General features: G+C 38.1%; 1 protein-coding gene across 2 annotated transcripts in view; it reads right to left on the bottom strand.

Moving 5' to 3' along the window:
* The window catches only part of STK39 (serine/threonine kinase 39), a 104,427-nt gene that overhangs the window by 41,695 nt on the left and 37,619 nt on the right, over positions 1-25,113 (bottom strand). For both annotated transcript variants that reach the window (XM_080398951.1, XM_080398952.1), the window contains 7 exons: positions 24,004-24,113; positions 23,804-23,905; positions 23,481-23,614; positions 20,047-20,095; positions 19,875-19,940; positions 794-916; positions 633-665 (listed from right to left, as the gene is read on the bottom strand). In XM_080398951.1, coding sequence (XP_080255077.1) covers positions 633-665; positions 794-916; positions 19,875-19,940; positions 20,047-20,095; positions 23,481-23,614; positions 23,804-23,905; positions 24,004-24,113 — 617 coding nt within the window. The remainder of the gene's footprint in view (positions 1-632; positions 666-793; positions 917-19,874; positions 19,941-20,046; positions 20,096-23,480; positions 23,615-23,803; positions 23,906-24,003; positions 24,114-25,113) is intronic.

The following is a 25,113-nucleotide window of genomic DNA, read 5'->3' as shown; positions in this document are numbered from 1 at the left end:
AGAATCTAAAATTGCAGGTGAAGTGGCAAGGGTCACCCACCCAAGGAACAGACACTTCTAAAAGAGCACTTTGGCTGTAAGCCAGTAATCCTATTAAACAATTATTTATAGCAGCAATTCTTCCCACACTCAGCACAGGGCCATGAAACTCAATATGGTATTTTATTCCTCTGAATTAATCTACTATGCCATAGTACTGAACTATTTTACTGTATATGGGATGAAGCATTTTAATTATAAGCTATGTGTCGTGATAGAAATCCTGAGAACAAAAAATTATTTGGAGATCTTCTGGCTACTCTGACACAGCCATCTTTACTCTAACAAATAGAGAGCAATTAGTGTGATCCAGTTATGAACAGTCATTAAAAACAGCCAAATTACCTATCTTAACCAATACTCCTGGGTATGAACATAACATGACTTTAAATTTCCTATCTATTTTATCCACTGTGTGCTCAAGTTAATTGTTACAGGCCCAACTGCATATAGCTCTATCCTCATAAGTCCTTGCTACACAAGGCTGCAGAACAGCACTCTCGCCTCAATTCACATTTTGAACAGCAGAAATTGAAAAGAAATCCCTTCACTCAAACACTTGGAAGGAAAAAAAATAGTAAAGACATTTTTACCTCTGCGTTCTCCTCCTCTTTTACTCTTCGTGACTAGAAAACAAATGCAGTGAGATATGAGCTATACAGCTTTATGCATTAAAGATCCAGAAATATTAAAAATTAACGTTAAGACATATTATCTTGCAGAGTGGAAATGTCTTGGCATAAACAAAAGGTACCTTTTCCTGAGAAACAGCAGCTTTTCCCTCCTCGCTCTTCTCATCCATTTCATCATCACTCCATTCCCAGTCCCCATCTTCTGTTTTATGGAGGTGACCACTGGAACCTGGTACTCGTCTGACCTACAAAAATATTAAGCGTTGACCATTACACAGATAACTTTAGTCTTTATCTGTGTTCTGGTTAATCAAGCAGTTCTTCATAATTTTTATTCTGTATGCTTTCATTAGTTTGCTGGAGGAGTCACTGGCATACTGAAATAATATCTGACCTCTGGGGTTATCCTTGAGCCAGAGGGAATAGCTAAGATATGCAAAATTGGCATAGGGAAATAGGTTTTGGATATATTTTGCAACTGCTTAGGAACAAGCTCAAGTAGATGATAACTGCTTACTATGAACTAACCCCTGGAAAGAAAGGAAGCTATTCAAGGAAGCAGAAGTTACACAGACAAGGTTGTTCTTGGGGCACAAGTCTTTAAGAACTTTATTGTCCTGCTAAAAAGCTTTAAAGTGTGTAAAAGTATTAAGGATACTTCAAAAGTAAGATTATCCTTATTAAAAAAAAAAAAAAAAAAAGAGGCAGCAGCTATATGCAGACTGAGAAGGTAGGCAGGCATGCACCACACCAAACTAGTTGGGCAAACTCCTGTAGGTCAAATAGTCTAACAAGCCTTAGCAGCAGTATCCAGCAACTAAATCTGAAAATCAAATACTCTTCTGATGCCACCTTGCTCTTTTTCAGAGCCTGACAACACACTTGTTTTCCCCTGGATCACGTTTAGCCTATTTGAGCAAAACAAAGGAACATCCAACAACTCTTCCCACACCTTGGTATGCATTTATGAGACCCAAGAGATGGCTGAAAGCACAGCACAATAAGCAGCAGTCCCACCAGTGTTTAGATTAGAATCAGTTTCTCTAATGATTTCACATTACTGAGCCAATATACAGTTCCTACTGCACAACTTCAAATGCTCGTTCAGGTAAGCTCCCCAGCACTATAAATTTGTAAAGCTTAAAGCATATCCTTTTGAATTATAAAAAAGGAAAACAGTTACTCAGGAAACAGCCTGTACATTGGTAGGAGAACAAAAGGAACTAAGCATTAAGTGTTCACAGTACACAAAAGGGAGAACTAACTTTGCAGAAAAGCAATTTCAGGCCAAGAACAACTGCTCAAGAAGACATCTAATAAAAGTAACTATTAAAAAAAATATTAACTAGATGATCTTAGCCCAAAACTGTGTATCCTGTTAGGCAGTATGCCAGTACGTTATATGTATGGCAACATACAACAGCCTGGTTCAATTCTGTATTCACAGATTCCTGTCTGTAGTGTTTTGATGTCTTGCACCAAAGTACATTGAGCACCGATTAACCTGGTTCTGCCATCCTCATTGGTGGTGGTAATGGAAAACCATTCTGCAGCACAGCTACCTCACAAAACAGGAAGATGTTAAAAAAAAAAAAATTAAAAAGTTTAATATCTGATTTCTGAACTACTGTTTTTCCAACTTCATGAAACTTACATAAAGACTAAACTGGTATTAACCTTGCTGTAAACTCCTCCAATTGCTGCAAACCACAATGTGAGGAGAGATGCAGCATGTGACAGATTCCAGCTGCTTCTAAATCCCATCAGGTAAATTTATCTGGCATGAAAACAGTACAGGACACTAGGTCTGAGCTCATAAGCTTCTAGAAAACTATATGATGCAGATGCAGCAATTAATACATTTTTTTCCAAAGCAGCTTTTCATAGAGAGCTGGGCACCTAAGCTATTTCTCTACTGGATTTGGACTGAGCACAATTTGGAGCTGGCTGGCCTGACACCAGAACAGTAAGCATAAACTTAGGAGCCTTCTTGCAAAACCTTGTGCATATACAAGCAGGTAACTTGGTGTCTGCATTCTTTACCTCTCCTTCCTTCCTTCCCTCCCTAAACACCCATCTGCTCCTCTCCCTTCTCTTTTGCACACAGGAGACTAAACTAGAGGAAAGGATGACGTTTCCAGAACCTCAGCACATTACTTTCTTCAGTCCTTATGATACTCCTTCCTTATATTTCTTTCCTGCATAACTGAATTAGAGTGCCCTACTTAGTTTTCTCCATATTTTGTATGCCTTTGTAACAGAGAAGAAGGGAAATCTATGCAGGACACCAGGGGAATATCCTACTCCATCACTTGAAAGACAAATTCTACACAATTTTTCTCTGTTTCCCATACCAGGCTCCTAATGCACCAGTTTCAGGCTCTAGCTGCCTCAGAGCTTGGTACAAGAAGCTCCTGTGTGTTTGGGAGGAAGGACCAAGCAATTGTCAACAAAAGCAGTTAGCACAGCAATTTCTTACTCGCTGCAATCAAGGGAGGCACAATCAGTGGGCTCTTACTGGCTATATCATCAGGGATTAGCACAGATACAAGGTAATTTTGCAGGCAATTTGCCTGGTGCTTGTGGATGTAATTTATTATCCTTCAAGGAACAGTCCTGAAGTAGGCTTTTGTTTAAAAACACAAGCTTTTTCCCGACAGCAATACATGAACCTAAGAGAGGACATCAACCCCACCAGAAGCATGCTTTACAAACAGAATAGAATATAATGGTTTACAGACACCTTCACACATGACGTTGTGCACTAATCAAAATCTCTTCTGCATCTATTCTCAGTTTTTCTGAAGACTTATTCTAACTGGAACGATTTTAATGGAGTTTAATGATGCTGGCAGAGAGTTATGAGAGAAAGCTTTACTGATGAAGATGGAGTGCATTTGAAGTTTTTAAATAGACTGCCTTTTAATAAGCAATAAACAAATGGCTCAAGGAAAAGAAAATAAGTTACTGCAAAATAAAATATTGTGTTCAATTATTTTCTTGAAAGGTGTCTGAAGGCAGAAAAACAAAAGTTTAGGTTTGTGCTGTTCCAATTGGACTGATTCCCACTAGCACACATATTCACAGGAAAGAAATCACCATTTCAGCTACAGCAAAGTACCCAACCTACTCAGCCTTCAAAAACCTGAAGCGTTTTTGTCTAATGTCTATGTCTATGACAAAATACCTATGACTTTTTTTTATTGGTGGTGTTAATTTTTGATTGACAGTGGCTTTGCTCAGTTTCAGTTCTGGTTAAAGCCACAAAGACTCAGTCACATAGGGAGGACATGTACCCCAGGTGCAGGACAGAGCAAGAGCAGCACACCGCGTCAGCAAATAAATTAATTGTCTCTTCATTTATCATAAACCTGTGTAACTAATATCACTTATTGGATGGAAATATATTAGCTTCAATTTCTGTTGTAATAGAAACTTTTTCTTAACAGACTTGATACTAGAACAGTGCTGCTTCTTTTCAGATTTTCTAGCACCTTTTCCAGAGCACACTCACTAAAATGCATATAGGTGGTAACATATGTGAAGTATTTTAGCAGACAGCTAGCATTTTATCATATTCAACTCACATTAATATAAAGCAAAAATACACCAGAAATAGTAAAGGAATAAAACTTGCATTATACAGCTAAAGCTTTTTACGCTTTGTATTTGGCACAGCCAGAGAACTACTTTAAAGACCTAAAATAAGATAACTGAGACAACCTGGGACATTCATCAGGGCTGCACCGGGACCTGCCTGGTGGTACAGGGAGCAGATTCAACCTACCAGCCTGAGAGAAAAACTAGTCTTTTTTTATCTTTTCTGAACACATTTTTTTTTTCCCAAGATTTGTGGGTTAAATCAGCCCAACTTGAGGTCAAATAGCAAAGACTGTAAGCAAAGAGGCAGAAACAAAAGGGGCAGTGAAAGGGAAGTTGGATCATCTTGTTTTGGAAGCAGCAATCCCTCAGGATCCTCAAAATCACATACTCTAAAACACTTACAATGCAGCATCATGACCAGAGTGCACAATCTGCCACAACAAGTCTCCTCAGGCTTCCATTTGTGCTCCATACAACCCAATTGAAATATTAACATGGAACACAAGTCAGCTTGCAGCCAAATCAGCTTTTCAATTTAGCTGAGCATAAGTTAGCACAAGCACTACAGCCTGCACAAGAGAAGGAACTGGAATATCATTTTCAGTAGTTGCCCCAGTCACCTGTGATAAGAAAGCATTTTAAATTCCTAAAAAGTGATAGACACAAATATGAAGAGGGAGCAAATATATCCAGACACAGCATACATTTATCTCCATTTCCTTCCATTTGCTCCCCCTGCCCTGCCTCAAAATACTACAGAATTAAAGTGAGCACATTTTTATAACAGTATGCCAAGTCACTATACTAAACATCTTCAGAAGATTTTCACTTCATCACAATCAAGTCTTTCCAACCTTTTGGATTACTCTTGAAGTGTTCTTCGTAGAGTGTGGTAAAGCTCTATATCCCTTTGTCCTTACAGGCTTAAACAACCTTCAAGACAGGAAAAACCTTTTCCAACAAGAACACTAAGGGCAATTATAACAAGCCTGTGAGAAGATGAAAAGAAAAACGGAAAATAAGGAACAAAGATAAGTAATCACTGAGTGGCACCAGTACTAGAATTGTTCTGTTAGGAATGCATCTTCATCAGGGTGAAAACAGAGTGTGTTTCTCTAGATGACATTCTCACATACTTCCCTGTTTTGATTGCTCCCTTTCAATTTGCAAGAACAGGTGTGCAATATATAAAAGTATTTTTCTGAAGAATAGTTATATACATATGTGTACAGAACTGTAGCCTGTTAAGCACTTGCATTGCACAATATAGCAACAGGAATCTGTGCCCCAGGTGTCAAGCATTTGTAGCAAAAACATTATGGTATGCCCATCGGGGGAGAGGAAGAGAAACGATTATCCCATTTTCCTCCCATCAAACCACAGTCCCCTACAGCAAAGCTTACAAATTCTTTCCTTTGGCGGTGGACAGCTTAAGCTACTCTTTGAAATGCTGCAGCTTGTAAAAGTTAATGAAAATGCTACAATGGGCCAACACAAAAATCACTACATAGAAATGATGGGAAGAGTTCATGGGGACTTGATAGCACACAGAGCATTCAACTGTTACCTAAAAAATAAACTAGATGGCTACTGATGGAAAGTTATAGAAAGCTGTGTTCACCACTGCACAAAGTATTCATCTCTGCTTTGCCAATAATCTCAGCCTCACTGGGCCACTGCAGCAGCCTCTGAAAAAACTAATAGAAACAGCAGCAGATCCGAAGAGATCACACCAACAGAAAAATAACATCGTTAACACACTTTCAAACAGCAAAGATATTTCTACCCAAATTCAGAGCAACAACGCAACATTATGAACACCTCAGAGGGCATCTCAAGTCCCACTAAAAGACCCTCTTGTCTTTCTGAAAGGGTCTGACTCCCAGCTCTGTCTAGCAAAAGTGTTTTTTGAAATATATGTTGAAGGTACACTTCACAAATACGGTCATTAAGAGTTTTCCTACCCTCAATAAAATGCTAATGGAAACTAATGAGAATGAAGAATGTCAACTGTATACAAGAGAGACCACCCATCCCAACCTCTAGTATTACCCCGGGAAGGAAAAAAATTACCTGAAGACAAGAATGAAGGAAGCTCAAACCATACTTACCTTGGAGAGTATGGACAATACTTGAGGACCTAACTTTGGAACGAGTACTACATAGCTCTCAAAGGACACCATACAATGATCAAGAAACAAAGAATGTCCAGACTTCATGCCCTGTTTATCAACTTTCAATGAAATTCAATGACACTTTACCTTTGAGAGAACAAATAAAACTCTCTTTTCTTCTGATTTTATTCTACAAATATAGCATTCCCCTTATATGAACTGTCCTTCAAAGGTGGCACTAATTCATGCTATCTTGAACTCCTGTTGTTCACATACAGACAGCTAGAAGTGTCCTCTTTCTATGCACCCCTTTTCTTTCTGGGAGAGGGGGTTTAAGACTGTAAACATAATTCGGCAACTGCATCCATGATTTCTATCATAATGACATACTGACTGCAAATTCACAATTCAGCCTGCTGGAGAGAAGACATCTCTGCAGACCTCTATACACAAGGCCAAAAATTGTCAGTGGACTTCAGTCCAACCCCCCAGCCTCTCATGTCAGTGCTGAAATTGGCAGAAAATACAACAGGGATTTGGAAAGTTGTAAATATTTGGAATTTCACTACTGGTTATCATTTGAGATACTACTAGAAGACTGGTATCAAAGGCAGCACACTTGCATTTCATCCCAATGATTACAGCATTACAGCAGTTGAGAACGTTCTACATATTTCTCCTGATATCCTGCTACAGGCCTCCCATTTTACAGAGGGAAATAAAGAAGCAGACAAATGAATTGATTTATTCAAGGCCACAACGCAAACCCTAGACAGAGCATGAAACTGAAATGAGCCTCTTGCATCTACAAAGTAAGGGGGAAGTTCTTTTACATTGCATGCAGTAGCTATACAAATGCAATTTCTCCCTCAGCTTTAGTCAAAATACACAGCATTGATAGTTCTTTATGCTAGGATTATAATATATTTATAATTATATTTAAATCTAAATATTTCTCTCTGTAAATATTTCAAAGTGAAAGGGAAACAAGTTAAAACATGCTCAGTTCTAATTTGAGTTTTATTGTTTTAAAAACCTAAATGCTGCCTCCAAAATAGGAGCTAAACTGAATCATAAATTTAGCTAATAAAGAAAACAATGAAAGCCTTCAGCCTTACAAAGACAAATTAACACATATTAGAAAAGATATTTCACATAAATCAGAACAGCACCAGGGAATAAAAAATGAATTTGAATGACTGGCATTTAAACTGCACGCAACACAAAAGTAGCTCGGAACATTGCGATCTACAACCAAAAGCAGTTTGTAGGAGGAAAAACCTAACAAGTCACTGCCAACATTAGCACAGCTGTGGAAGAAGGACATTACGAACATCAGCTACAAGGGAGAATTGCTTGGACAATTTAGTGAGTGAAAAAATCATGACTACCACGAAAATATTAAGCATCTTATGATTATTACTATATATGTTGTTGCTGGTTAAAGCTTATTCCAGTATACACCAGAGTCACAAAGATTTAAGAATAAATTAAGCTGCTGACAGAACTATTAGTCCTCACCCTTTTAAAGTAGCATACAGATAATTTAACATTCCCAGCCAGCAATAGTATGCATCAGCTCTCCAGGAGAATGTCTGCTTAAACAGACGAACAGGGCAACTATCATTCCTGCCCACTGAAGGTTAGCCTGAATCAGCCCAACAGAGAGAGAACTTCAGCACCAGAATGCAGAAGCTGCCCACATTTCCCAAAGCTTGATCAAAAGCAGGCTACAGCGTAAGGAAGCAAAACATAAATTGTTGTCTTCTAGACACTGACGTACTTGCTATATGTAGGTGTTAGAGGCTGGGGAAAGAAAAATCTATTATTCATCACCGATTCTTTTGCTTCTGCAATTTCTTTACAAGTTTATTTTTGTACTATGACAAGGAAGGGAACGAACATTTTCTGAATATCAAGATCTTCCTACTTCTTTATTCATAACTACTGGCCGACTTACAGATTTATTACTTCATTTCAGTGTCTCATTAAAAAAAAGTATAAAAAGGACACACTGTGGGATACCAATGCACACACATATAAAACATTACTGCAATGCATACATGGTACAGCATATGATCTAGACCACCCTAAAAGTCAATTCTTTCATTAAGAGTAATATTCTGCATTGTCCTGATTTTGGCTGGGATAGGAATTACTTATTTATTCCTCAGTAGTTGGTACAATGCTGTGTTTCGGATTTAGTATGAGAATAACGTTGACAACACTGATGGTTTAGGCTGTTGCTGGGTAATGTTCATACCAAGACAAGGGCTTTTCCATTTCTCAGGCCCTGCCAGCAAGAGGGCTGGAGGGGTACAAGAAATTGGGAGGGGACAAAGCCAGGACGGCTGACCCCAACTAGCAAAGGGATATTCCATACCATGGGATGTCATGCTCAGTATAGAAACTGGGGGGAGCCAGCCAGGAGGGGCCAATCGCTGCTCAGGGACTGGCTGGGCATCGGTCAGCAGGTGATGAGCAATTGTATTGTGCATCACTTGGGTTTTCCCTTCCTTTTGGATTTTATTCTCTCCCATTTGCTCTCCTTTTCATTATCATCATCAATACTATCGTTATTACTTTATTTCAATTATTAAATTGTTCTTATTTCAAACCTTGAGTTTTACCTCTTTTCCCCCAATTCTCCTCCCCATCCCAGGAGTGGGGCAGGGAAATAAGTGAGCAAGTGGCTGAGTGGTACTTAGTTGCCACTTGGGGTTAAACCATGACATATATCTATTGTCTTTTTCTTCATTCTACAGAAAGATGAGTGAACTAGTAATCTTGATTTCCACACTATCTCAATTATTTAAGCTATTCCTGTTAAAGTCTCTGGCAGCTAAATATTTGGGATGGAGTCCTGAGCAGACTTAAAACAACATTTTCAAGTCTGCTCTACAAAAGATTATGGTGACCTGAAAGTATGGTAAATAAGATACATTTATGTAAACAAAATTGATGGCATTAGTAAGTATTAAACATCTCAGTAATGTGGAAGGTGCCTTGCCACCCTCCATATATAGGTAACTTAGAGCTCAAATGTAATTTGTTCTTGAATTCCTGAAGAAAGGGAAATGTGTAGACCCCACCCATTTAAAACATATGTGCAAAGGCTTTTGTGGAACCCTGACACTGCTCCCTGTTAATTTCTAAATAGAGAACAATCAGTGCTGGTCTCCCATTTTTGCACTTGCATATCTACAGAAGGCAATCCGTATCTATTTTTTTTTTTTGTAAACACACATCCTTCTGGACATACTGCAGTCCAACAAATCAACTAGCTCAGCTTTTTCTGGAAATAAAATTGTCTTTTATTTTACCACCGATGCCCTTCAGCTACATCTGCTAGTACAGTATTCAAGATATACACAATCCCACGTGCCCCAGAGAGCAGCAATGACAAGGTGGTTATTTAAACACCTCATCTTTTTCATTTTCTGCAGTCTGTCCTAGTAAAAGCCCAGATTTGACCTTCAGGCAGAAAAGAGAACAACCAGTCAACAGATACTGTATATCTTCACCTTTCCCTAAGGCTATGGTAACGGTTTTTATAGGAGACAGGACACCCCCATTACACAGATCCCAGAAGTTCTTATAGAACAGATAGGCTAAATTACCTTTTAAAGCGCCAATATTACTTGGTAATTGATAAGGTGAGGTTTTTTGCATTTCCACCCCCAGCCCTTTTTTTTTTTTTTTTTTTAAATTGGAAGTCTCAAGAGCTTCATTTCTTATGCAGCTTCATAAGAAGTATTTACAATACCAGTTACCATGCCAGTTATTTTATAGGAAGAAAGATAATGAAAAATAGGACATCGTTGAACAGTTTTGGTTTTAGCACATTTTACATCTGTGTATTCTTCTCCCCAATAAAATCCAGACTAGCTCCTTCTATACACATCTTAAGTAGAGCAATCTGATTTTATAATTTTTACCTTTAGCCATCCTGTAAACCTTTCCTTGAATGTTTCCTAAGATACAGAAGCAAATTTCAATTCCCACCCCTATGCATTTATTTGCATTCCAATGCAATGAAGGAAATCAAAATATCATCACATCTATCCAATCATGGCACAAGCCTTTTTTGCTTAAAACAGTTACACATCTAATCACAGCTTAGCATTGAGGTAAAAGGCAGACCATGGAGGTGTCACTTTCTATAGTATATATTCATACAAAAGAACATCAGCATTTTTGCATAAGAATAGCTATACTGTAATCATTTTGGGGAAAAAAAAAATAAAAAAAGCGGAGGTCCAACACAGAGCACGAATTCCCACATGTATCTATCATCCTTTGCTCGAGAGTTGAGGCACTTCTTCAAGAGAAGGCTTGTCCCCATCCAACCCAGTCTCATGGGTTATGTGAACATCCTAATACTTTCACTGCTGGCTCTTCTTAAATTCCCCCAAGTTCGTTATAATGCAAAGTCTCATTTGTATTCTGATGCAAGCCACAAAAATTCTGCAAACCTAAATGAAAATCAGCAAAAGTTATCATTCATACTCCACTTCAAACTAATTGCTGTTGGTTCTCTACACTGGACAACATGCTTACGTTTTGTCCAAATTGCTGACTGAAAGGACACAGATGATTTAAGGCTTTGCAGTTCCTGAAAAATGTCTTTAGACATTTCTGATATGCATATTCCCTATGTGAAGGAACAGAACTTTTTGACCAAAAAACACAAGGAAGCTGCTAGGAAGCTAACACGTTACCTGGTATACACATCTCCCATGCCCTAAAGTCGCAGTCTGAACAGTCTGAATTTCAGTATTCCAAGATGACCTTACTCTGGGAAGAGAGACGAGGTGTCATCAGCATCTCAGGTGGTAAGTCCTGAGCCAGTACAAGCAAGATCAGAGAATATTCTTGCATATATATCTGTTATCTGACTAGAAAAATACAGCAACATCAAATCCTTCAATTCCAAGTAAATTCCAACTGAATTATTCAATTCCAAGTCAAATGCAACTGGTGTCTTCAAAACATGGCAACATTGAGAGAAACTGTTATTCCATTTAAAGATTTTGCATTAGAATAATGGCCAAAAGTATTTCATTTACTTTGGGGTCAAGCTTTCATAGATCACATTTTGATCGCACAATCATATTCTTAAAAAAATTAAACTGTACTTCTGTTGGAATTAAAATATATGTTCACAGCTACCCAGCACACCCTTCCAAAGCAGCTTTGTTTGCACTGAAGTGTACGGAACGTTTATAATTACCTTCAATAGATTAGGCAATATGGAAAATTTGAGTCACTGATGCAAACCTACAAATATTTGTTTCTTCCTTAATGCAGCATGAAGTCTTACAAAAACTGAAAAGGCACCTATGTCATGTAAGAATTGGAAATACAGGAATCTTCACCATTTTCGTGTAAATTACTACTTCTACTCACTAATGGAAACAATTACTCTGGAACTTAAGGTCAAGAAATATAAGATATTTACATTTTCTTTCATGAAAGAGAACTGCATAACGGGTAACAAATTTCATGTGGAGAACTGCTCTGAATAGGACTTCTTCAGCTCTCTCTACAGCACAATTTTCTAAGGGGTAATACAGCAAAAGTCAACAAAGAACAAACATCTGACAAAAAAGAAAAGCCAAAAGACCATCTACTTTAAATATTTATGATGCTGGCTTGTTTTTATAGCTAAACACAAACATGATCATGCTCAGATGATGCCAAGTGTGACACCTGAGGGCAGGGCCATCTATTGAGAAGACTGCAATGAAATCTTACCTACGCTCACAATTTAGAAATGGAATACAGTGGAGTGATCAGTGAAAGGAAAATGAAGCCATGAAAAGCTGAATAGAGAAGGGAGGAGAGAGCACATTCCTACATCTCCAGAGGAAATGCTGAAAAATGGTTACAGATGTTCAGTGTACCAACTCCCCACCCTCTCTGGGGGATTCCCTGTCCAAAGCTGCCCTCCTCTCCCTCTTTCACTGACTCTTCTCTTGCTGGCATAATGCTTAGAGACAGCAAAATGTAGTGGCTCTAACTACAGACACTCTTTTGTCACCTAAACTCTTGTTAACTAGTGCAGGTAATTCCCTGCACTCCTAATACTACCTTCCAAAACCATGAGGTTTTACGTAAAGACTGCAACATACTTATTATCTCTGCTCCAGTCTGAGTCCAAAATTTTAACCTAATTTTGTTTTGAGAAATTGCAGTGTTTGGGAGAAATCCCAGTAACACGGCAAATGTACGATTTTAGTCATTCAGTATGATATTTGGCTTTCAGACATTATTTCTCCATTTATGAGTTCCACTACAAAATTTCATTACTGAGTGTTGTTAACTGCAAATAATTCTTTAACTCACATTTTAACAATAGTCCTTTCAGGCATGAATGTGTACCTGTGCTGAGAAAGATGTTTTCAATTAATTGTGCAGAGGAGTTGCGTTGTTTCTCAAGAGTAACGCTTCACCTCAAAACCAAGGAGTCCCAAATGGGCTATCTATCAGGCATGACCTGATGGCTAATTCATACCTGCAGAGAGAAGCCCTTTTATATCCTCTTTCTTTTCTCTGTCTGCCTTCCTACTCCTCCCCCAGCAATGAAATTAAGGTGCTAAGGCCAAGAAGCAATCAAAGGAATCCAATCAAAAATACATCAAGTTGCCGAAGTAATTTGATACTCTGAAAGATGAAGAAAAGATAAAGATCCAGATCTTCAGAGGTTCTGGTTGTCTTTCCTGGCTGCTCAGATGAATGGGCATGAATATAGTGAATCACTACTAAAAGCCTTTCTCTTACATCTTACAGGGATCACTGGATCCTCCTTTTATAATCAGCATCTTTCAGTTTCACTTATCCTCTTTTGTCATCCAAGCTGTTTACTCGTGTAAAATGACCAGAGGTGAAAAGAAAGACAAATACAGCCCTGTGCAGAGCTATCATTATTTAGACAACTCATTATAAAGGGGGGGTTCACTGCCAGCAATACAGTCATGTTAAAGAATATTTAGGAAAATAGTCTACTATTGTATAATGCCAAGAATTTACTATGATTTTCACATACTTTCAAGCTCAAAGGACTGAAAATACTATCTCAAGGTGAAATTCTCATTTCTTCCCTTTTCCATCTTCTACAAGGTTTCCGTTTACTTATGCACATGAGAGAAGTTAGTGTAATACACATTTCTGCACTTTATTTTAAAAAGACGTAAACTTACTGAAGACGTTTTTAAAAAAACTTAGGCAATCAAAATGAACATTTGAGCGTAGCTCTCCAGAAAGTTACAAATGAATCTGAAAATAACAAAAATTTGTCTGTGATTTTTATAAAATTCATTTTTATAAAATCCATTTTTATAAAACTCCAATGTTTACATTTTAGTTGGGTATCAAGAAGCAGCATGCATTCAACCAGTCTACAGCATTTAAAATCACAGACCTAGAGCTGCTCCTAACTGAGCAAAGCTCTCCAAACCGGCCTCACTTTCCAGTTCAGGAAGGCTTGAGCCTTGCTCACCGCATGGTGCGTTAGATGCGGCTGCCCTCTGCTGACTATGCATCCCACACAGCACAACTGGGATGCACACATCTTTGTCATCCAGTTGACATTTATGCCCTCTCACTTCATACACCATGTAACTTCACATTTACCTGCAGATGCACAGTTTGAATGATCTTCTTACGAAGCTGCTTTTCAATGCTAAACAGAAACTGGACTCTGCATATGAACTGTTACTATTCCAGTCCATCTTTCTGCTCTGCTAGCCTTAAACTGCCTGTTCTGATTAAAACCTTGAAGCTTGCAGCTCCAGCCATAATTTTAACGTTTTGAGCCAAGAGCACGTTTCAGCTAAATTAATGCCCCCATAACCACTGGGTAGCACAGCCTCAAGGATGTCCCGCTTCCCCTGTACTTCCCTTGCAGTTCTCCCCAGGAACTTCAAGAATATCACCTGTATCAAGCACCAGGGGGGAGGAGTGTCAAAACAACGGCATGTAATTTTTTTTGTATTGTATTTCTAAAAGCTTTACAAGGTCTAACCAGGAAAACTTATTTACTTTTCACATTCTTCAGAGCGTTGGGCCAGGGCTCCTTTTCCACCCCCCACCCCTCCTCTTCAATTTACTCTTTTTAGAACTAGGAAGGCTAAAGATTTAACTTTTCCATACAAAAGCAAGAATTCTCACACAGCTATTCCATTAGTCTTTCAGCAAATGATAGCAGATGGCAACGCTGCTTCTGAGCCATCTTGCATTTACAGAATCCTCTTTGTAATTCATCTCAATGCATGACCTTCCTGACAGACTTCCCAAAAATGCACAAAATCACAAGTAACACACACTTCCGCATTTGAACGTTGCCTTTATGAGAAAAGACAAGCAGAAAGGCTTCTGCGACCACCTTGCTCAAGAAAGCACAGTGGGAAACCCCATGACACTAAGGTGACCCTAACAAGCCAGCTGTGGCTGCCTACATTGACAAAATACGATCTGGTCTATAGGCTGGGAACAGATTTAATAACTAATTCCACTGAGTCATTTTCAACAAAGGGAACCATTTCAAATCCGAAAGAGGCTACCTGATTGTGGATGTCATGCGAGTAAAGTGTCTGCGGCTTCATTTCTCAGAAGGCAAACAGGTAAAAACAGCACCTTCCCACACATTCTCAGTAATAGAGAACCAAATCATTGATAAACAGAACAATAAAATAGGATTATCTTCTGCTTAGTTAGAAGTTGTACCTCCTGATCAAAGAATCTACCACCAGCATCATGCATGCATGGACTTCCTTTTTCCTGGCTTGAATCTTTAATCAGGAGTCCATCAACAGCACCTTTAAGAATACACTACACTTGCACTTCACAGTAATGAAACCCTCCTCCAGTACTGAAAGTTTCAACAGCTTAGAGAAATACCAAGTACTTAAAGCTACTGGTCTAATGAGAAAAGTTCTCATGAAGCACCAGCCCTACATTAGCCCACATTCTAGACGTTTTTGAACAAGTCAACAGGTCACGAACACATTAGCTAATGAGCAGATCAATGCTCTTACACAAGAGACAGGGACGCTTACTCATCGCAGGAATGAATTCTGAAGTTGAACCATGATAGCCCGTGAACTGGAAAACACTACCCAATACGCAAGAGGGTTACTTTTTAATGATTAAGATGACTCATGTGTGAGCTTATAAATCCTGCCATAACAAGTAATATAAGTCATTGCAGTGATGCTTATGTCCATCTGAAGTACAAAAGACATTCAACTGAGCCAGCTACTCCCTAGTTTGTTTTAAAGCTAGTCTGTTCTATACTAGATTAGCTCCATTTGAGAGGGCACAAAATCCAACCTCACCAACTCTATACAGAAGGTAAAAGCACCCTGTGAAAGAACGGATGGACAAACCCATACACTGTATGAAGTTCCTCATACATTATGGCACAACTGCATGCTGGCAGAAATGCTGACAACTTCTTGAAAATAAGGTTTCAACTTCTTGAAAATTAACCAAAAAAAGCCAACATTGTCTGAATGCCAATTTCTCCTCTATTTTTTGTAGCAATATGCAACGTTGCACTATGTTTTTCATTTGTAACAGTGTTCTGGGTAAAGTGAACAATTACTCTTCTGCCATGGAGGGGCCTCCCACACCTAAAGCCTTGCCAAATACATACTTACAATTCAGCTGCTGTTTTGCAGAAAAAGTGTTCCAATATAGCACATGTCCCTTCCCTTTATGTATCAGCACTAATTAAATAAGCATTTCTTAAAGTGGAAAGAATCATAGCAATTAATATACATTTTACTTAATCTGAGCTCAAACTAATGTTGCTTTACTTTTCAAAAGGTCTGTGGTCCAGCTGCACAAACACCCATCATTGGTGAGGTGTATCTACTAGATGAAATCCATTACTGAAAGAAGGAAATGTTGTGTATGTACGTCTTGCTGAGGTGCAATCATGCTTTTAGAGCTGTCCCAAGAAATCTGGGATCCAATAACATTTTCCTCATTAAATGCAGAGAATTTTTAGTTTCTTCTGTAAGGTAACATGATCATTTTCCTAAATTAGCTGTACTGCAGAGTGAGAAGTCCAATCCATCAGTACAGTTATGTCTACTGAAGTTTTAATCAAAACTGGTATCACTCACACTAATCATCTCTTCATGCTCCTGCAGGTTTTTCCCAGTAACTTAGAACTCTGAGCTCTAAAGATCTTCTATTAACAATGCAGAGCAATAGCACCTCCCCAAAAAGAGAATTCAAGCTCAACTGTTACTCAGCTTTTAATTTATTTTTTTTTAGTAGCAGCACTTCAGACAGCAATAAAATGAAATGCAGATACATGGTTTTTCCCTGTTCACTTTGTAAAAGCAGCAGTCATGCAAGGGATTTTCAAAATTAAAGAAACATGATTATAAAACCACAAAACTGACCCAGGGCCTTTGGGCATACAGAGTACTTGTAGCTGTAATTAATTTTTTAGTGTGACAAGATTTTAAAACTGACTGTGGAATTCTGGAAGCTGTTTCAAATTTCCTCTATTCCAATACAGCAAGCGACTTAGCATTCAGTTCAAAATTAAAACTACTCCAACACATGTTAATAAATAGTGTATCTAAACTCTTTTTAAGTTGTTTTATAACAGGAGTGTACACGGCTCTGATCCAAGCAGGACAGGGCAGGCTGCTCTACCATCACACCACCTACCAAAGGCAGAGGCTCCAACATTTCTGTCAATGACAAATGTGTGGCCTCAGAGCACATGCCCACTTACCATACCACACTGAGCTGGACCATTCACCACAGCCTTTTCTCCAGTTCTCCGTGACGCCAGCACCACTCTCACAAGTGAGTATTCACATTAACGAAACCCAGAATTGCCAGTAAGAAGTTTCATGGTGTAACACTCATTTCTGCGTATCAGTACCGGTACATACTTGAGCAGGTTCAGCACTGCAAGAGGCGAGCCCATGCTCCTCCTGGGCAAGTCAAGTCAGTGTTATGCTTAATTATTAGGATAGGCCAGGAAGAAGGGCATCATTTCAAAATCAGCAGAATTAAAAGCAAATAAAGAAACACTGAGACAGTGGGAATTCATGCACAAAGATGAAGTTTAAAACTCTGATGTTAAGTGGTATTTTAAACACACAATGTACGTGTTGTTTAATCATCACATCAGGTTTTAAATCAGGACACCTCTTCACAGCATCAAATGTTTTCTTCACACATAGGAGACCAAGTATGACTGCTTTCAGGATTTCACAAACAGACCTGAACTCATATTTAAAGAGATCAGTTGCCAAGTATAAGCTGTAAAGGCTGCAAAACATGAGAACGCTATGTCAAGAGAAAAGAATTTGAAGTTAAAACTAAACTGAGGCTGGAGTTCTGGGCAACAAAGCAAAATAATTATACGTGTGGCAAATGCAAGAAAAATTAAATTACTGCAGGGCAGATCTGACATCTGAGCTAGCAGTGGTGCTACAGATCATTAGCTATAGGCATTTCACACCAAGTGCTACAGAAGATAATTTAAGCAGTGATGACACCAGCTCCTTCCCACCTCTTGCCCTAGTGACATTTTTTTTCCATTACAGGGGTTACTTCTTTCAAAAGTAAGCTCTTAGATGCTTTACATCTTAATGTTTGAGCAACCAAACTGTACTTGCACAAGCTTTTTAAAATAAAACCCCACAGTTTTAATATTAAAATACATTTATATTTTATGGTATCTTAAAACAGTGGCTACATGCAGTTGTAACAATTAAATTTTAAACCCCTGATGAATTTTAATATTGTGTACTTTTAAAATGTAAATAATTTAGTATTTTTTCTAGCTAAAACCTAAATATATTTTCCACTTATATGGTAATTAAAAGGCCTATTAATTTATCTCTAGCAGCATACAGCTTTAATTTCTTAGGAATCACATCTCTTCCAAATTAGAAAGAATTGTCCAAAAAGTCATTCAGAAGACTATTTCTGGTGGTGTATGGGAGGCTACCCTGCATTCAATTTGCTAGTCCAGATGCTAAGTTATTTAAAGCAGTAAGTATACATACGTGTAAGTATGAGTTAACATACAGTCTATAAAGCAGACCTGAGGACACAGATGGGAGACAAATCTCACAAAGCACATACATGCTCTATCAGAAGCCTAACTGGTACTAGAACATGTCTAAATTACTCCTGTATGGCCCAAGATGTAAAATGAAAAAACCCGACTATGATTTTTTCCCCCCAGTTCAGTAATTTTTTGCGGGGATTGCTGCCACCACATGGCCAAACAGCTGAACTACGCCCACCCTCCGCACATTGCCGCCGCTAACATGCTGAGCACGCTGCCCCTTTACACTGCCTCTCATTCCAGCTTCCTACGGCAGCCTCTCAAGAAGTCTCACCATTGCCACCGATTTCCCAAATTACTTCCATCCAAAAGAAGATCAGAATGGACTTATAGCATTCAGATCTCGCTGACAGTCTCTTCCAAGTATGAGCCACCAGCTTCAGGAACGTTTCATTGCTGTAGACTTATGCCAAACCAATATTCACCAAGACAACAGAAAACCTTATAAGTGCCAGTGCAGGTAACCGCAGCCTAACTGATTTGCCAACAACGGTTGAAACAGTTCCTTTCTGAAGTGCCCTCCCCCAAGTGCTCTCCCAGAAAGCCTGCTTTTAGACAGCTGGATTCAGCACAGTACCCTGCCACCTGCAGAGGCTCAGCAAGCTCCGAGCAGGTTCCTCATACCGAAGAGACGTGGTCACCACAGAAAGGGATTTCCACAATTTCTCACACACAACAAGCAGGAGTCTACATTCATTCTTGTGTAATAGCTCTTATGAACAGTAGTTTGCTTCATACTTGTTTTAAAATACTTACCTGTTAAGCCTGTTAAAAATTAGGGGGTTTAGCTCTGCCGCACATCACCTGGTAAGCTCATACATACAAGTGCCAAAGGCACCACAGAAATACCAGCATATACCACAGATGTGGGTTTAACTCCATCACCTGTGGGATAAGGCTTCACTGCTCTGCAGCACTCTTGCAGAGTTTGGATGCAACTTCCATACATTTGGGCACCACATTTCAATTAATCCCAAGAACCAGGTAGTCCTCAATAAATACCATTTACAGTATCTTCACCCTTTCTCTAGGTGATCAGTGAAGAAATGAATCCTGCAGTTTACCAACCTATATGCTTGCACATCACTTTTTATTTGCACAACCATTTCACCTGTAGCTTTCTAAAAGGGAGTGGGAAAAAATTGTATCATGTATGATGACAAATAACATTTATCACTTTGGCAAGGCCAGATAGGAAGTCAAAATGCCTCAGGCTTCCTGGAGAAAGCTAGACTGCAGAAACCATTCAACGGTCACAATCTTTGAAGGACTGGGTAAGAGAATGGCTCAGTCAGTTAACTAAAACTTAAGGCAACTGAACAGTCCCTGCTTTGTCTTGCATACCAGTCAAGAAAAAGATGTGAACACACTCACCTTTTTTGCTCTTTGTGCTATATTAGGTGTTCTAGTGAGAAGCTTTTCAATCAGGTATTCTCTATTCTGCAAAACCAACATTTGACAAGTTAAAAATCAATACAAGGAAAGAAAAAAATTCATGTAGATTTTAAGGCAGAGCAAAATTTACTCGTAGGGTGAAACGTTTTACCTTGGCTTTCTGGAAAAATTTGCATTTTAAAAGTTCTGCTGCTGTGGGCCTGAAAGATCAATAATAAATTAGAACAGAAAACAAAGACCCCTCTCAGTGAATACAGTACAAGACGTTAGTTAAATAGTACGTCTCTAATACTTTTGAATACTTAGTACTGTATGAATGGGGAATGGATGGTAACAGCTACTGAATAAATTCACACATACTCACCACACATGAAAAAGTTACGCCTTTCTACGGCAAAAATACAAAAAAGAAAAAGAGAAAAAAAAAAACTAGTCTCTAAGTTGCCAATTTTCCCCCTTTTTTCTTTCAACATAAATGCATTTTACCCTTAAAACAAACAAACTCACTCTATGAATGCAACTGAACTTTGCTCCACAGCAATACAGAATAATTACATTTTCCAAACAGTAGCATCAATACCTGCTACTGGCATTCTTTTACTTCATTGATTTCAGCAGGTATTCACAGGAAACTATACTGACACTATTAACATCATGCATAAACCAAAAAGAGAGTTACCAGGAGCACCTTCCAACGAAATGGACAGATAAAAATCAAAGCAACAGTTTTAAGGTCAAAGCCTAGACATTTCGCTTTTACTTGCGGTTCTGCTCAAGCCACTTTCTTCCCATCGTCACCAAGTTTATATTGTTGACTTTTTCAACAGATAATCACAATCTCAAAGCTACCGAAGCAATTCCAACAGCAGGACTTGTTTGCCCTAGCTTCAGAGATCTAAAAGCAACTTATCTAGTCAAGCCAGACTCTGGTGCTGAAGCAGACTCTGGAAAGAACGGGAAGCATCTCTTGGAATGAAGTAAAATCCTCCAGGTTCCTTCCACCCTTTCCATTAGGAGCCCGTATCACTATTCAAGACTAATTTTGACATGCCTAAATTTAGGAAGCCAAAAACCTCCGAGATTCATAATTTCTAAATGAATGGAAGCAACATCTGCTACACTGTTCCATTTGAATCAAAGCAAGAGATTAGATACAGCACAAATTAGATAAGATAGTGGAAAGCTTCAAATTGGAGAATTTCAGTCTCAAAAAAAAAAAAACAAACCCAAAATCTCAACTAGTTTATTTGTCTGAAGACACATCTGAAGAGTAAGTGAACAAAAAAGGAGTAGTAAGGAGTATGTATATACGTTATCAGTTGACTCCTGCCAGAAATAATGAAACAACTCCTAATATCAACAAAAAGTATCCAATTTAGACACAGACAGTAGTTCCAGAGAGCACTTATTTTTCTTCCCCTCCAAAGCACCAAACTTTACAATACAGGAGTTTTTATTAGTGGTACTGTGGAGATGACCAGGCTCTAGCAGTAATCCACACATAAACCTTGGACGAGCAAAAAGGAAGAGCAGTGTTTAAGAAAAAAAAAAAAAAACAAACAAAAAAAAAAAAAAACAAAAAAAAAAAACAAAAAAAAAAAAAACACAAACCACACCAACATTCAATACGTTTCTGTGTCAAAGTTTTGAAGTTCTATCTCAAATCAACTCTTAAGACAACTTTCAGTGATCCAGTACCATCACATCTCATAACAAGGATATGTACAGTTAAAAGCTAGATGCTTAGTAAAGTTTTATCCAAACTACTGTTCTCCATTCCTCTACAATTAATTAGGCCAGACACTTCTGAACTGCTCTGGAAGTGCTTTCTGGGCCTGCTTTGCACACAGGCCACGGCAATGAATTGTAGCTGAGGACTGTAAGCAGCACCCTTGGCACTGGGGAGAGAGAGAAACATCCACACACAGATCCCCAGAAGAAAAACACCATGGTCTGAGATAACAGCAGTGCAATGTCAGTCCTAGAATTTGCCATAGACAGCAGGCACTTCTCCCACAGTGATGACTATGGAGGCATCTCTGTGCGAAATTCAATCCTGGGTCAGGAGAAACATAAAAAATAGCAATGATGCCACAACGTAAGGATGTTCACTCCTTGGTTAGAGTAACAGGCATGCAGATCTAATCACCTGTCTGCTGGTCCAATTGTTCAATTCAAGGTAATCCTGAGCTGAAGATACTGCATGTGTTTAAATATGTGTAATAAATTAGCGTAATTAGTTTAAACACTAATGTTTCAACACTGATGTCATAACTACAGATCAGGTAACTCAGCATTATGTATTCAAGGAGAGAAGGGAAACCATTTTGATTATTTACTTCTCATGTTTTTATACCAATTTAATCTTGCCTTGAAAATTGCTGGACACTGGAAATTAAAAAAAGCTTGGTTATCCAGAACACATTTCATTTTATCTGTAAGCAGCCAAACTACATGGCTAAGGCAACAGGACTTGCTACTAAGACCACTAATTGTAAGGGGTTTGGGAATCTGAAAACAGTATACAAATGATCCTTCAATGAAAAAAATAATTTGAGTTATTTTGAGAATAAAGATGTTGCCACACAATCTTTTTCCTTAATTAAACTTGTTCTCTAGTATTGCTGCTGTCACCTTTTCAGCTTGACTCCCTACAACAATATCCTGGCCTTAAGCTAGCATAACATCAGCAAAGAGAAGTCCACACCATATGAGACCCACACACTACTCGGGATTGCTCTCTCAAAGCAGTCTTTTTTTCCCCAGAACTACCAGCTCTGAAACTCTTCCAAAAAGTGATATATTAACCACACTTAGAAAATAACATTAATTACAACTCTTCAGCAAAAGAAACCTACAAAAATAGGTCTGCATAAAAACAAATAAAGGATAAATAATCAATCTGGGAACTCAGGACCTCAGCAATGGTTTTGGAATAGATGTTTAATATTTTCACCATCTTGGCTATCCCATTCACAAAACAGCAAGAACAAATCACAAAGATACTACGACATGCAATTGCCTACATAAACATGAAGAAAACTCTAACAAGCTTGGAGCCTCTAAAAATTACAGTAAAAAATAAAAACCTCTTAATAAGTGATTTTCTCTGTGAATAACCAAGTTAAAGGCAATACTAAGCTTATGTCATAAAATGTGGAAAAACAAGTTTATTTATTTATCTATTTTTCATTTATTTTAAAGGTCAAGAGACTGGTATGCTTGGTTACCAACAGTTCTGTCTGATCAATCTGAACAGTCTTGTTAGACTTATGCACAATATCAAGATTTACATCTTGCCTCAGATGAGAAATTAAGATGTAGAGCAAGGACTTCTGCTTGATCAGAGTTAATTCAACAGTGTATTTAAGTATAAATAAATTAGGTCAACAACCCAGAAGAAAACTTAAGCGACAATTCAGAGGCAATTTCTTCTCCCCAGAAGAACTACAAGAACAAGAAACCGAAGGCTACTGTTTACAAAATTCAAATCATACACTTAAAATTAATGTTTAAACACTGGAACTTTAAGTAGCCTGTATATTTTAAAAAGTAATTCCACTGTACATGGCAATAATGACCTACCTTTTGGAAGGATCTTTTTGAAGGCATAATGAAATTAGTTTTCTAAAGGATTTGCCATACTTTTTCATCATCTCCTTGTCCTCTACACCTGTCTCTAAAGTGGGAGGGTCATTTTGAAGTGTCAGCATTAACACCTACAGTAAACCCAAAAAAGAGGTACTGTAAGTAAAATCAATTCAAAATATGTTGAAAAGAGAATAAATATTCCACAGAATACATATATTTAGATATCTTGAGTTACTATTGAAAATGAAGTAGTGCTAACTATCTAGCATCATTAATAATACAGCTAACAGCATTAAGTAATACAAAGTGGTTGTTACTTTCATAGGAGGGTATTTGTGATAAGGTGCTGCTCCTGTTGCTAACTCAATGGCTGTTATCCCAAAACTCCACATATCAGCCTTGAAGTCATAACCTCGCACCTGGAAAAGAACCAAAAAGCAAAAACAGGGTGGTGATGTCTCAAGTTTCAAAAATTGAAGATTGAAAATATATGGAGTTTTTTCAACATTAGGAATACCTGCTCCATTACTTCAGGGGCCATCCAACATGGAGTACCAACAAATGTTTTCCTTACTTTGTTACGAGTAACATCACCTCCTGTTGCTAAAAATGCACTAACACCAAAATCTGGGAAGAAGGAAAAAAGTTGAAATCTGTTAAACTACCAATAACAAAGCAAGAGTGACACACTTTAAAAATTAAGTAGATTGCTAAATGTCTACTTTCAGAAACTCCATTGCAGACCTTACCTTTGTTTCATGACACACTGTTCTTGAAATGCTATAAAATAGATGGTATAGCTTTATCTGGGCAAGATCTACACTAGGACATCCTCAAGATTAACCTCTTAGTGTGTGTATTCCTGAACAAGGTTACAAAGGACTCCAGTATGTGTCTCACTTAAGGTTTTCAAATGTGCACTTTCAGCCAAGGTTTGAAATGTTTGCACCTGCTGTTGTTCAAAGATAAGGAGCTACTTCTGTACAGCTACTAAATTTGACTGCAATTTGAACAAGAGGGAATACTATATATAATTTAAATACTCATGGAGATTTGACAAATCAAAGATAATCAAACTGATCAACAATACATATTTAACAGCAGACCATGACATGAAAAGCTTCTTCCAAATTCCAACATAGCAAAAAACCTTGGTGTTCTGCTAACCTGTTACTACATCAGTGACAGCTATATGGGAGAGGCAGGGAATAAATGGAAGAAAGAGCAGATTACCAATGTATGGAGAAATACCGTCATTTTGACTAGAGCTATATGAAGAGTATTTTAGACTGTGCTGTTTACAGTCCAGTTATACTGAAATCAAGTAGTCTACTACCAACCTACTTCAGTATTTATTTTCCTATTGTTTTGTTATTCTTCTCTAATTTTGGGGGTGGGGGGTGTGAAATATATCAGTAACTACAGAAAATGTAGGTTTATCATCACTTTCCACTAAACAACTGTTGAACATCACAAACTCATATTCTGGACCTGTTCTACTGTATTTCTGTGTGTTCCAGTGATGTAGTCAAGTAAGATGCAAGCTTCAAGCAATATTCTTTAATTTTCCCTGCAGCTTGCCTGATGAATACACAACACTTTTTTTCCCCCCCAAAAAAAAAACAAA

Source organism: Falco punctatus, assembly GCF_963210335.1.
Source record: "Falco punctatus genome assembly, chromosome: 8".
Classification (NCBI taxonomy): domain Eukaryota; kingdom Metazoa; phylum Chordata; class Aves; order Falconiformes; family Falconidae; genus Falco; species Falco punctatus.
This window is presented reverse-complemented; position numbering and strand designations above follow the sequence as displayed.